This window comes from Pholis gunnellus (genome assembly GCF_910591455.1).
Source record: "Pholis gunnellus genome assembly, chromosome: 10".
Lineage (NCBI taxonomy): Eukaryota > Metazoa > Chordata > Actinopteri > Perciformes > Pholidae > Pholis > Pholis gunnellus.
The window spans coordinates 18,180,014-18,195,525 of record NC_136537.1 but is presented as its reverse complement, the minus strand read 5'-3'; the positions used below and the strand labels follow the sequence as shown (position 1 = coordinate 18,195,525).

At 41.9% G+C, this 15,512-nt stretch overlaps 1 protein-coding gene across 1 annotated transcript in view; it reads left to right on the top strand.

Moving 5' to 3' along the window:
* Positions 1–15,512, top strand: part of diaph2 (diaphanous-related formin 2) — a 346,355-nt gene that overhangs the window by 135,309 nt on the left and 195,534 nt on the right. The window contains exon 20 of the mRNA XM_079167333.1: positions 3,990–4,104. Within this exon, the coding sequence (XP_079023459.1) occupies positions 3,990–4,104 (115 nt within the window). The remainder of the gene's footprint in view (positions 1–3,989; positions 4,105–15,512) is intronic.

The window sequence follows — 15,512 nt, the reverse complement described above, 5'->3', positions numbered from 1 at the left end:
CAATCTGTGTCTCTTGTGTCGATTAAGTGGGACAAGAGTCGTCTGTCTTCTCTGTGTGCAGCAGATGGAAGTATGGGAGTGCCAGGAGCAACTATGATTTGGTTGTATAAAGAAGGAAGGGGGATGAACAGATTCTTGTTATTTTTCGTACCTACATCCCCTATTTTTCTCTACCCCCATACATGTTGGACCAGAGTATGAATCACAGAGATTTGATAAAGAGGAGAAAAAGAGGACTGGACAACAAGAGTTTCAAATGAAGCTAAGAGGGCAGCTAAAAGTGCATGATTTATTGCCTCACCTATGCACTACTTACACACTGACAAATAGCATACATACATGCTTCTGTACTGTAGCTAAAGTGACATATTCACAATCAGGGGGGGGGAGCTTATAATCGGAAATGCATGAGGATTTTTAAGGACAGAAGAGGTCCTCCAGTCGAGCAGAGAATGTGATGGTGGTGATTTCTTAGTCAGGAGCAATACAAGTCACCCACATGGGGAAAGAGCTCAGACACACATTGGGAAATGCCAGCTTTGTTTAAGTGCTGAATGCATTTTAAGTTATTCCTTTCCCTGCATTTACTTCCATATTTGTGTGTCAGTGATTCCCAAAGAAAGTTATTAGTGAAGAATAAATACGGGGCCCTCCAAATGCCAAAGTAAACAACACATAAACAATTTAGTTCTAGCTGCTGTTTCGACGGTTTAATTTTGAATTTCAAAAAACAGGACGAGTGAAATCACATATGGACTCCCCATTAAAAAATAAAATGCAAATAATCTTGCCGTGCTAATTCTGTAAACATATGGGAATGGCAGCATGGATGCCATGAGATGAAGGAAATAGCAAATGACATATAGAGCACCACGAGACAGGCTCATGTTGAAGCTCAACATTAGTTAATTATCTCAAGTTGTAACTCGTCCCTGTTTTTAAACATAGAGATGACATCTTTATTTTGGTCAAAATCAGCAGGAAACCCCAAGAGTTATGCACCAGGCTGAATGTTCAGTCACGGAAAATCATCAATACATTTCCACCAGCTATGTATTCAGTCCATCAGTGGTTCCACTGCAACATCTTTAATTATGCCTCTGAATATAGCTTCAATTTTTGTGGTTACAAATTAATTTGGGGTAGGCCTAATAAAGAAATCCGCGACTAACCCTTTATATTATAGCTTCTACTGAAAGTGATGTAAGTGCTTTATTTACCTTGGATTCAGGGCCTCACTTAAGTGGGCTGTGAGATCAGAAAAGTTTCCAAAAGCATTCTTCATTCGGGTTGTTTCGGGTTTTGTTGTATTGCTGTGCATACTTCCACATTTGATACATTCACAAAGCTTTTATTCTTGTTTATATTTTGAATCTCATTTCAATTTTTTTTGTATAGCACAATGTCATACAAACACAATTCAGTGTATTTTACAGAGTTGATGGAACAGTAGAGAATACGTAATAGAAACAAAAAAAGACGCACGACACACACACACACACACACACACACACACACACACACACACACACACACACACACACACACAATATGGTTAAACCTTTCTCGATGGAGCTCAAATTTGGCCAGAAAGTCTTTTGGTTCTCAGCGGTGAAGCAATCTCGACGCTTTCCAGCACTATGTGAAGGCAGCAACAAGGTCACCACTGTTTGTGTGTTCTCAGTAACATGCTCAATCAAGTCAAAAGAGGATGAGGCATCGGATCCCACAGGATGGTCGAAATGGACAAGCTTATGGATGAAATTTTTTTTTTTTTGCCTTTGCAGCTGCCATGTTGATAAAACTTATCGGCAAAGAGTCTTCCTTCTGCAGTTCAGAGTCCGCAGATATCCTCTTTGAAGCCAGTGATGTCTCTTTCTTCCCCCTTGTAGCAACAGGCGGTCCTTTGCACGCCATGGCTTTGTCAGCTTGTGCAATGATCCTGCTCCCTCGTTAGAAAGGTGACACTCACGTTGAAGACCACAACTGATATGAGCGTGATGGTATCAGGATTTAGCAGGATGAAGCTAATGGCATTTCTTGGTTTCTTGTCCGGCAGTTGTTTTTTTTTCCAGTAAGGCAAATGCAGGCGGAAAATACAGCAGGCACAACGTCTTTCTTGCTCTGATAATTTAATAAATCTGTAACCGTGCTTAATGGCATGATAATAAACTTTGGTTTTCTGTTGAATCTCTGATGAGTAATTAGCTGGCCCTTGAACGAGTTGAGTAAGGTCAAATGTAGAGGTGAATATTTATTTATTTAGAGCTTCTTTTTATTTTATTTTACCTTATTCACAGTTTATACTAAAATCACTAATTAATCATCCATTTAGCAGCATGGTTTAACTCCGTTCTTTTTTCCCCACCTACACTATTCCCTGTATTGCTTGTCACTAGCATTTCATGTTGGATGTGGAACTCACCTCACTATACTTTGTTTTCCACTCGTTGTAGCTGAGGGACAGCTTATACATAGAAGGATGTAGAATACAGCGATACACAACAGTAAATAAAGTAGATCGAGAATAGCTTCATATTACATATTTTGTAGCATTTAAGTCTGTAATTCAATATTTACTTAACTGAAAGATCCGCACATGATTTCCAATGCACTTGTACACTTGTACCTGAGTGAATGGCAAATACAAGTCTTGAATAACTGAATAAAAATATATCTTTTACATATTTTGAATTTAATAATTTTGTATCAGGTCTTTTACAGTTTTGTAGACCAGAAATATATAATGTATTTAAAAAATATAAGGGAATTACTGCTGACTTTAACGATTGGGACTAGCTGTGGCTAGATATGCTGTATTCATAATAATAATTATTGTTATTATAATAATTAGTAGGAGTAGGATTAGTGGTGGTGGTAATGTCGTAGTAGGAGTTTGAATGTATTATCACATTATTGAATGTTTTACATCACAATATGGTGTTTTCACCACTTTATCTGAACTAGGCTCTTACAGCCTAATCGAAAGATCGACTAATTTACACATGAACTGCTTTCCATGACTTGAGTGGGTGGTACGAGAGAACGTACATGTACAGAGGTCATCTGCACTCAACACCAGCTCACGTTGAAAGTTTCATAAGCCTCCCATTAGCGCACCTATTATAGCCATTGTAGGATTCTGCAACATTGCTCGACGTATCAACATTTTCATATGGACTTGGGAATGATTGCACCGCTGTAATTACTGTGGTTTTATGGAGGTTAACGGCAACAGTGCAGTGGGCCAACAGCTAGTCAAGGCCCTTGTTAAGAGCTCTCGCCGTAGCACTAAACACGATGTACAGCAGATTGTAGTGTCACACACATTATTAGCTCCAGTAGTAATAACTGCAACATGTCAGACGGGTTTGTTTACGTCTGAATATTTCAGTTCGCTCCTACTCTCTTGTCCGCTGAGCGGTGTGGAGAGAATGAAAGATCGGGGGTGTGAAGGGATCCCTGTGGCCCGCTATCACATCGCTGTGTGTGCGTGTGTGTGTGTGTGTGTGTGTGTGTGTGTGTGTGTGGGTGTGTGTGTGTGTGTGTGTGTGTGTGTGTGTGTGTGCGCGCAGGTGCTCGGCTGCTTCTTAGGTAGGAGGAGTGCATAAACAGATTTGCTGATGTTTTGTGCTGCAAACTGAAATTCACATACTTCATTCATTTCAGGGAGGTCATCAAGTGCTTTGATGTGAATGATTCAGTCAGGGTCTATCCACACGTTATCATTCTGATGCGGTCATACGCCTGCGATTTGTCATCCCACGAAAGAATGTCTTTAACCCGGCAGGCTCCTCTTTTGGTCCTTCTTGTTTGTTGTGCTTGCTACGGATGCACACGCAAGGACATGTGTGCGTCCACACACAGCAAAAAAAAAAGAAAAAAACACACACAAACCCCATCTCAAGTGTGAAGAACTTTTTGAGTGGCAGGTTGGTGGAATGGCGGTCTCTGATTGTGGTGATAATGGAATCCTTGTGTCATTGCAGATAGTGCCTCAGGAAATGGCAGAGAATTGCTTCTGGATCAAAGTCAAAGAAGAGAAGTTTGAGAATCCTGACCTATTTGCTCAGCTCTCCCTCTGCTTCTCCTCGCAGAGCAAAGGTAAGGAGGCGTCCTCTCTCTTCACTCTTTCCTTAATTAATCTACACACACATGCTTCATTTAGCCTCTCGGGCAATAGATGCCGAGCCACTTTCATCTTCTGACACTTTAGGAAGCCATTTTTTCTTACTGAAATGTTAATTATCTTTAAAGCAAGCACTTTTCCCACTGCATTTAACACCATCTATGCATGCTCTCAAGTCAAACATCTGAGCCAATTACCGATACTGATGCTTTTGCTGCAGTGTTTTTTTATGTTTTTGTGTCTTTTGAGAAAGATAGAATGCGATGTGGCTGCACATTGTATGTGTTCTTTGTACCCGTTGGAGTAGGTTCAGATCAGTGTTTTTGTGTGTGCACGTGGACGTGCACACACTTGAACTTGTACGCATATGTGTGAACCGAGGGAAGTTATGCTTGGTTTGCTTCTTGCCTTTTCCAGTCCAGTAGGCCAATCTTCCATCGGGGAAGATGGGAGGCTTTTTGTGAAGGAAGCTCTGGGAGTTTTCTTGTCCCGGACAGTTTGTTTCTCAGATACACAACCAGGCTACCTAACTTGCTGATGAATAACACAAGCAGTACAGAGCAAGTTTGTTTTTGCATGGAAAAGACGGTGTGTGAAGGCACTTGATGTATTCCTCCCATGGCAATTTGAGTGTTTTCCACTTATTTGACAGTGTGTGCGTGTGCATGTGTATAGCACCCCCCTCTAATTCTGGCAGCAGTAGGAGGGGAGAAGTCAGAGCCCTGTCAAGCGCAGAACAGTCAAATCTGAGCTCTGTCAGGGTGTGTGGACATAACTATACAGAATCCACCAACTTTTCCCATATCCCGACCTTCTGTTTGGACACCAGTCAGAACCGCCGGCAGCTTCTTTCTCCGTCTTTCTCACAGCCTCCAGGTCTACAAACTCGACTTGACTCTTTTTTTGTTCTGTGAAATAAATAGCATTTCTGCCTCAGCTGCCTGCAAAATGATTTGCCGGCATAATACAGATGGAAGTAGAATTTGGGTTGTTTTTTCCGAGGCTTAATGAAGTTGCAGGGATGAGCCTCTCTTTTCTCCCCGGAGGATATCTGGCAGACATTTTATATTTCAACATGTGTCCTTTCTGAAGTCAGACCTTTATGAAACCTTTGCAATACCTAATTAATTGTTTTACTTTTTGCAATTTTATTAGATTTTGTTATTGAGGGGAAATGCATTTAATATTCATAGTTGGTTAAGCAGCAAAGCAGCGTGTTTGCAAAGCACACCTGCTATAAAAAGACATTTTCAAAGAGATTCTTAAGATCAAATGCAACTTTCCATTCGGAGGTCCACAGACACATGACTTTAATTCAGCTTTAAATGTCCTCTTAGACTCTTTATTAAATTCACTTTCTCACCCACTGGGCTTTTTAAAAAAAGGCCCTATAGATAGTCCGTGTTCCCGCTGGCAGGGTAGGAATTCATGATCCAGCATTTCCCCTGGGAGTTACCTTTGCTGGATCCCTATCAATTACCCCTGCAGCGACTTCACTGAATCAGCTCTTTTTCCTCTATTGTTAAAAGAGAACATGATTTGCTCATGAATGAAAAATGCTGTTTAATGTTTGATATCTACCCCCCCCCCCCCCCCCCCCCCCCCGTCAGCGAAGTTGAAAGCCGATGAGTAGGCCTTTGATGTAGATGGTACTGCAAAAAAAAGGTGCTCGATGGAATCTTCCCAAAATGAGATAGTTCATTTGTTTTCCCTCTTTCCTCTGTTACATGATTCATGCAGTATCGTCTTTCAAATGGATGCCATCTGAGGATATGCAACAATAAGTGTGCTTGAACATGAAACACTTTGTCGGAAAGATCCCCGCTTTATTTCCATTTTGAATCTGACCTATTTGAGAAGTGAGTATTCCTTCATCTCAAGTCAAATTGGTTAACTGGTATTGGATGTAGTTTAAAGCGCTTTCGGAGGATCAGGTGGAGAGACGGAGTCGTGCAAGATTAATTCCTGAGGTCTTGTACTCTCATTGTAACCTCTTATTGTGGCCACGGACCATAAATCCTTTCTGCTGATTTGACAAACGTGTCACTTCTGAAAACCGACTTCATTTGTCTGCGATATTGCCCCTGTTTTTTTTAATAACACACTCACACACACACACTCACATACCTTCAGTACACGTTTGTTGTTGTTTTTTTACTATGCTTCCTTGTGGTACTTTCATCTTTGCCACATCTTCGTCGTGGATATTTATAAGTAAAGCACACTTCGGGGGACTAGTGTATCGTGAAAGATGAGGCAAGCAGGTGTAAATGCCTTCCCTGCAGAGCAGCCCTCAGAAATTGGTGAAAGAGGCGTCTGTTAACTCCACGTTCCTTGGGATTCTTGCTTGTTACTTGCATTGTTGAAGAACAACACTTTAGCAGTAAAAGGAAAAAAAGGAAAAAAGATTCACTTTAACAGCCCCCAATTTTCAGATGCTTATTACACTCAGAGGCCTCTAAAACAACCGAGAATGCAAGACTGTCATCTCCCCTGCTGCTTTTATGAGTCCCACTGTTTAATGAGTTTTTCCAAGAAAAGGAAATGATAGTCAGGAGGGATTTCAACCTCAGCTTCAATCTTCTAAAAGTTACTTTTTTTCTTTAGTAATTTATGATCTGATGGTTCTTTGGCCCGTTCAATTCAACACATATGTCGGTTATTAGGTCTGAAGGCCGCAGATTAAGGTGTAATGGGGACATCAATGTGTAACTCACTTCGGGTCAGCGCAGGCAACCACGTGTTTAAAAATCTAAAAAATAACAAATTAAACTATCTAAATCACTGTCCATTGTAGCCGCTGTTTGTAGCCAACGGTAATGTAGCTCTGCAGAATAAAATAGGAATTTACAAGAAGCGGTTTAATTATTTTCACATATATAAAATGAGTAATTATGTTGCTGCGCTGATATATCAATATAGCCACTGTGATTCATCCTTCCAGTTTAAGCTAATACAACTCTGTTGCAGTAAAAATTACAATAAAGCTTTCTGTTAATTTAAAGAGCAACTCGGCGATGAATCTTGTTTTTGAGCTTAAACGGGGTTCTATAGCTTCTATTCAGTGAGCATTAATCCTCTTTGTAATTGTATTACTTTCTGTATTCCTTTGCTGCATCCTGTTCTCGTGTGGGGAAATATAGCAGCCTTCTCCTGTGAGATGAAAATGTGTTGCACTTAAAGCTACACCTCAGTCGCCGATGTCAAGGCAGGTATTCCACCTTTGGCACCATCAAGTGCTTTGTGATCGGAAAATTGTTACCCACCCACACATGGAGCTGAGCGATCTGTTATCAAAGACACGCGTCTCGCTTTGCTCTCCCTCACCACCCTGGGTTTTACCACTTTTTTAACTTATATACGAGACATTAAATAGACACTGTATATCAACGTGGCGACGTCATCGACGTTATCTCATTTCCATAAAAACTGTTTTTACCCTTTTGCTTTCTTTTCTTTGTCCTTTCCCCTCTTCTCTGCCTTCACTTGACTGTATCGGCTTATTTCTTTTTTCTTTATGCTCTTCTCCATTGACTTGGCGCTCCCTTTTTTTCTTTTACCCTCATCTCCCCTCAGTGCGCTTTATCAATCAGTGGGTTGTGCCTTTGTATGGCTCTTGGGATCAAATCAGATTCACTTCGGGATTGAATGTGTGTAGCCATGGCCTGCTGCATTTGAAAGGCAATTCATTCAGCTGGAACTTTGCAGTTCAATTTGAAACAAGATTGATGTTGGCAAACTTCACACCCCCTTTCTTCCAAAATGTTTCCTCCATTGCACGCACCAATTGCTGATGGACAAAGGGCATATGCCACTTTGTAATGGCGATGTCTCGGCTTCTCAGCAGAAACAACACCGTGAAAGAAGGGAGGTAACGCAACAACAACTGAAATCCCTGAGTATACTGTATATTTCGCTATAGAATAACCTAGACAATAATTTGTGAATATTAAACCTCTATAAATGATTAAGCTACTATGACGTGCATGCATATATTTAGGGGTTGCAGTCATGTCGTAAACATGAATATATTACATAATCTTTAAGGTTTCATTAAGGGGGTTGTTGGTACACTTTATGGTTTGAAAGTCAATGACAGTCATACTTCTGCAGAGAGAGACAGAGGCCTAATGAAGATGTATGTGCAGTCTGAAGGAGGAATCAGAGGCTGCATGCCACCCCTGCGAGCTGGGTCATTGGGACTTTCTTTCCCAGCATGCCTCCGTGTTAATGATGGCGAGGCAACTAATGAACATGCGAATAAGGCCAGCGGGGACGGGGAAAAGTGTTACCGAACCAAACAGCACCTTTTGGAAATAAATTTCCAAACCGCTGGAGAGAAAGAAAGGGAAAGAGAGGCTTCAAATAATGTTGTTGTAGTGAATATCAAGGGAGTTCTTTGCCTGGAGAATTTTAAGCAGATCTTTGCACATCATGTTCTACTGACGTCTAAATTACAACATGTGCAGTTTTTAACAGTTTGATTTGAACTTCAAGCCGTTTATTTTATTTTGTTACCTCACCATCGTGTTCTGTAAAAAATATGTGCTCGTAAAGGTCATCCCTGGAAAGGTATCTTGGTTAAAACCTTACTACAAGTGATGGCTGCAGTCATCCAACCCCTCACCACATGGGATTCAAATCCCTCAGGAGTTCTCCTCACTCTTGACACCCATTTTCCTTTACCTCTGTCCCTACAGCTCCCCACACACACACACACACACACACACACACACACACACACACACACCCTCTTCCCACTGAGCCAATGTGGTGTGCACACCAGCACATTCTCAATCCTTGCTACAAAGCCCCAGCAGCAGGGCGGTAATGACCCTGCCACAACGGCAGTAATGATGGAATCAGTGGGGGGTTTAGCTGGCTCTCTGACTCTCCCTAATAAGTCCCCTAATAACTCTGTTAACATCAGGGCTGACCCGGCCACCAGATCAAACACACTCACGCATGGTCAGCCACCCCACATGACACTCGGCAACCTCTCAGTCAGGCAGGAACACTGTTGCCGACTAGCACACTGTGTGCTCTGGGGCCCTACAGTGTATGTTCAATATAAAGTCTATGGATACAAGTATTGGCTCACAGAACACAGTAGCAATTGTAGACAATATAAGTGTCACTCCAAACATTTTTAATCCTATTAAGCTGTATTCATTCGCTAACAATATGTCTTGTTGATAGAAACCTTTGTAAAGCTTGTTGCTCTTGAAAAAAAAAAAAAACACACTGTCCCCAGACTACTGTTGGAGCGCTGCCTTCTCAGATAGTCACAATGTAATAAAGGCTTTTGTCTAATGAGTTTAAGCTCAACTCAAGACACTGCAGCCCACTGTGGAATACTCTGCCTTGTATTAATAGCCTGTGTACAACGATAAGCTTTTGAAACGTTCTATGTCAAAGTGTTGGGGAGTCAGGCTCGATGGTTTGCCATGTTTCCCCGGAGAGCAGGGGCTGTTTATTACGGATGCTGTTCATTGAGAGGATGGTGCTTTCGCCAAGGCAGCTTCCTCTGCATCTTTACCCTCGGCTTCTCTTCTCCTGCCATCGCTCCCCTTTCTCTTCTCTTATCTCCTTTTCCTCCGCTTGCTTCTGAAATCATCTCCTTTGGACGTGCGAATGTCCATCTGGTGTCAGGGCCAGCCTAGTTACAAAAGAAAAAAAAAAACACTCTCTCAGGCTCATTGTTTAACAGCTGCAGTGTCCCACAAACAAGATCACAATTGGCGTTTTACCACATGCTCATTTTGTAAACTGTCATCAGCGTCTGTGAGTGGAGAGACGTTTGCCTTCGGTGAATTGTTTAGAATGACCCGAGACCTTTTCCCTCACACCAGCAAATCATGCATTCCGGAGTAAATGTCCGTTATTACTTGAAGCAAACCAAAGCGGAAATTATCCCATTTTGGAAAATAAAGGCCTCAAATGGTACCATTTCCCTCATTTTAGAAGATAGGGCATTAATTGCTGGCACAGGCGGGAGACATTTGTCTCACTAAAACACAAAACAGCCTGATGTTCATTACTGTCTGTTTGGGGCAATCAGCCCACTGTGAATATCTCAGGGTCAGCCCTTTTCCTTGCTCATCCCAGCACATTTTTAATACATCACATATGAATGGAAATTAGTCCCTTAAATATTAATGACATGTAATTGGTTTGTTGTAGGAGACTATATTACGTGCGTGTGCATCTGTGTCTGTGAGAGGGAGGGGGGGAGGGAGGGAGGGAGAGCGATTTCCTCTCATTTTTACTTCATATTGCCTTGCTGTGATATCCCACTGATTTTAATCTTCTCTTCTCAGATGAGAGCCATTCTGGCTATCACGGTGCACTTTAACTTTAGCCCTGTGAATATTAGCTTCCTTTGATACCTGCCGCTTGCAGCCTTCCCAGTCTACACCCTGCTAACTTTAATGCGCCTCCGTGTACACTGTAATGTTCGTCAAAATCTGTCTCTTCAGACATAAATATCCCCTGTGCATCTAAATATTTTATTTCTTTTTCCTGCTCGCTGGAAAACCTCATCTAACACGTTTGGGATATATCAATCTTTCTATGTTGTGTTTTTTAATCTAATTCTCCGCTGGCCCTCAAAATATATTGTGTTTCCCTTTGTCAATGTAACTTATCGACAATATATTTAAGGAATCCCATTTATCTATCCTTTTTTATTTTTATTTTCTGCATCTTCATCTGTCTGGAGCCGTTCTGTATACTCAGACAGCGAGGTGCATGTTCGTTCACACACTGAATACCGATAAGTCTGGAACAAGGACGCTGGGACAAAAAAGGCTGGGAAGTGACTCAAACAGAAGCACACTGAGTATCCAAGATACGTTCTCTTCCTGAATGTATTAGTTGAAAACATAATTCATTTTGATCGTTAAATGTTAAACCTCTATTTATTCTGGGGTTTTGCTAATTGTGTTTGTGCTTTCGCATCGAGACCATGACCATATTCCCTCACCATTTCCATTACATGGCATTTACCAGAATTACCGTATGTGTTACGTCATGCATAATAACAACCCCCACCACCCCATCAAATATGAACCTGTAACAGTGTCTATTATACTCAAGTGCTACTTGGTTTTAAAAACAAAAGGAATGACTTGTTCAGTTTGTGTGTGTTTGGCGAGGTGTGTGCCTTTGTGTTTATGTCCCCGTGTAGTATGTATTTAGTGTCTGCGTGCGTGCCTAATTGAGTGATAGGATGCTTATTAACAATGGGACTTGCGTTTAAAAGGAGGACAATGTCAGCGCTGTCACTGGAGCTTTTCACATGGAAAAGCCCCAGCGGAGCTTCATTAACTTACCCCCATGATCCCAGACAGCAGAGTAAGGAGTGCATATCTAATCCAGCTCTGAGTGCGAGAGCAGTAGGGTTTTTTTTTTTTACTTGACGTGTGAAGGTTCACTGTTCACTGTGTGGATATGTACAGGATTGGCTGTTTTTAAATGATGGATGAGAAGTCGCTATTGCTTTTGTTTTAGTCCTTTTCAAATAGTAACTATTAGAGGAAGTGGTTGAAATGCACATATTTGTCAATATTTATCATAAGAAATGTGAAAAGCCTTTTCTATTGCTCTGATTTCTTCATCCATATCTATAGTGGCAGAGTGTGTCAGTGACACGGATAGCTCTTCTTTGACTCAAGCGATGGTTAGCTTTTTTTTTTTTTTCTCTCATAGGCCTGCAGACACATTTGTTTTTCAAGCTGTTACAACTCAATCACCTGCTGTATTTCTTAAAGTCCTCTTAAATAAGATTGAACACAAACTCCGACGGCCACGCAGTCGACAGAATTCATCAGTTGCAATTGCAAATGTTTTACTATCTCAGTTTTAAACTTGCCGTCTAAACTCCGACCTCTCCAAATATGCGAAGCATCCGGCTCCACGTCGACTCACGATTTCCATACCGATAAAAAAACAAAAAGAAGTGCACACAAGGCCCCGTCGCTCTGCTGGCTGACACAATGCCTGACAGTGCACAGCGGCCCGCTGAGTTTGTTACATGGCATTAAGTTTAATTTGTCTTTGGTGGAATTGGTTTGTGACTACAAGTGGGCCAGGGGGTGATACTCGACAGTCAGTCTGGCTGGAAAGGGACAGAGAGGAACAGTGGGGGGGGGGAGAACAACCTCGATGTCGCATACAGGATGGGTAAACAATCAGAGCCCTGCGTGCTCAAGATGCTGCCTCCTTGAATATAAACAATCATGACTTCTCATGCCACAGCGAGGTAAATTACTGCACAGACAGAAAAGGTTGCGATGAGGCAAAGGGAGAGTGAGGTAGACAGAGCAGCCTGATTACAGTCTGTTATCCTCAGTCACCTGGAGGGGAAAAAAGAAGGAGAAAAAGCAACACAACAAAAAAAACACTTAACGGAAATTGTTGAAGTTGGGATACTCAATTTTACAATGTTATGAATTTTGTATAATGTGCATGAAGATAAAACATTCAAAAGCTAATAAAACATAAAAATAGGCTCCGGTGACTTTGAGACAGCTAATTTAGCAATATGTGTCTTCCTCCTGTGTGATTTGTTTGTCCTGAATATTTCATTACTGAAGCAGCTTTTCACCAGAGGTCTAAGTGCCATTTGCCATTTTGGGTGTCTTTGTTCATTAACAGTATAGTATTTCTACCTGCAAACAATCAAAAGGAGGCCCCGCGTTTGAGCTATGCATCAATTCCATTTCAACATATGGAAACTAAAATCGCCTCAAAGGAGAAAGGAAGGATTCAGTCCAAAAACGTACGAGGAAATGAATGTTGAGTCTCCCCGTTCTGCTCACTTCCCCCTCCGCCTTTCTTTACTCTTCACCGTCTTTCCCTCCCTGTCATCTCCCTTGAACTTTAAGTCAGTATCTTCCCCTCTTTTTTTTCCGCTACAGTATCCACAGCATGCATATTTTACATCTGTCTGTATTCCTTTGTCCTTCTGCATGTTTGTCTCTTGTTCTGTTTACCATCTTGGTATCAGCTTTTAACGTTTTTTTCTTCGCTTATTCTTCCAATTTCCTGACTTCCGTCTTCCTTAAACAGAGGAGGATGGTAAAAGATAACTTTTCAAAGCTCCTGACAATGATTTCACTCATCGAACAAGCATGTACGGTTATTTTTGAACAGCTTTATTTTTATTTTCCATATGTTGTACTTCCTTTTGTCTGCCTTCTTGCAGCCTCTGAAGAAGATGAATGGTGAAATTATCATTTAAAAGTTGACGTGTTAAATCGAGAGAACAAGGCATACGGATACTGTTTTGAGCCGGAGAAATGATAGATAAATGGATGTGTGTTATTTATTGTTGCACTGCCGACGCCTTCGGGGGGGGGGGGGTGAGACTTTCTCTGAATTGCAGCATTTGCAGACTGTTTCCTTCTTTGTCCTCTCCTTTTGATCATGTTTTATTAAACACAGTGTTGAAACAAAGCAGGAAAAAAAAAAAAAAAATCTAAAGCCATTCTGTGATGAATGTGAAGAGGATGGAACAACTCTGCTGTAAGTGTGAACTATTATTTTAATGGTTTAATGGCTTGTTGTTTGCCTTTTACTGTATAAACAAACTGAAAACTCACAAACTCCGAGGTCGCCTGGGCCTGCTGTGGAGCCTCACTCAGACTTAGCGTGTTAAGCTGTAGGTCTTTCCGTGGTGTTGCACCGTTGTTGCACTTTTGCTCCACCCACACACGCAAGCAAGTGAAAACTACATCAGTGACACTTCACGGTAGTGGCAGGGCCATGGGAATTTTGCATTTGCTTTTACTGTGTACATAAGCACGCTGAAGTCAGCTGTAATGCTACGCCAAATCGAGCACATTTCCCTGAAACATTCACTCGTCCGACATTCAAATCCGCAGTCGGCAGGCCGACCGCTGAACAATATATTCCAGCATGTGATTTATCCTCACCACGTCCTGTCCACACCTTCGACCCCAGTTGCTCATTGTTATATGAGGGCTGACGGTTGAAGAGTCCATGGATAAATGTTACGCTGCATGGAAAGCACAGATCCAGCCCGTGGGTGGAAACTGTTAAAACGGTGGTTTTAAAGAGTAGACAGATTACTTCGACTGTGTGGATTTGCATTAAGGTGTTTCTGCTCTCCTGGTCTTTCTTTTCACCTTTTCAACTCTCTTCCAATCCATCTCTGGCTGAGGTAAAGCAGCTTATTAACCTTTCTGAGGCCACAGGCATCCCCAGGATGAAAAGAGTCCACAGATGCACTGTGTAAGACAAATTAACCTTAGAGGATTGATACGCCTTGATTTTTATTTTAATCACACTAAGCGGCGGAACGCAGTGAATATTTTATGTCTGATGCGAATGTGATGAACATATTACAATTTGTATTAAAGTTCCGGCGCGCTGGAATGGAGATTTGAGCTGGAGGAATGTCAATGTGGATATTCCTTGTCTTGTGGATACGATGTCAATTAACACTTCCGTACGGATCACATCTTGTTCACATTATTGTATACATTATTTTCTTCTTCATTTGTATCATGTTTTCATGTTACATAAGAAACCACATACTGTACGTTGTTGTCGCATCTGTAAGCCACGATGTACGCCCTGAGAGTGATGACCCCTCTTAGTAGACACTACACAGATGGGTTTAAAAGAAGATTGTTGTATTGTTGGCAAATTTTGTATCACAGTATTGTGGCTTAGTGGAGAGCAGGGTCGTCCTTCAATCGAAGGATCGGCGGTTCGATCCCCAGCTCCGCTGCATGTCGATGTGTCCTTGGGCAAGACACTTAACCCGTAGCTCCCATAGCTGTGCCTATGGACTAACTAACTAACTGAATGTTATTGATGTTAGCGTATGAATGGGTAAATGCTGACAAGTAGTGTGAAAGCGCTTGTAGCCCATTACTCTTCCCCTGACATTAGCGGTCTCCAGGAGGGGGGCTTCCAGGGGGGGACAAACAAGCGTCTCACAATGCTCTCCTTATGCGCTCCCTAAAGCCGTTTGACTTGAGAGAGACAAACAAATTGCAGTTTGTTGTTTAGTTTGTGTTAATGCTCCGTTATCTTTCCCTGGTTTTAATGGATGCAGTCGGCAGCAGACTGTAATGAGCAGGCGGGCCAGAATAAATACTCTGGGGTTAATTGTTTGCGTGTCACGGTTGCAGTTTGCTTTACTTTACCGGCATTAGCCAAAGCTCATGCAGTGGTGAGAGCAAAGGCCTGTGCCAGGATGTGATGAGCCAGCGGTGTAATGGATGACTAAGCAGGGCGCGCCGGCCACTCGGGCCCATGGACCCCTCTCTACATCTGAGGCTCGGTTTGTTCATTAAAGGTGTGGGATATGGTCTGACCTCAGGCGAGTCTCGACTGACCCCACTCTCTG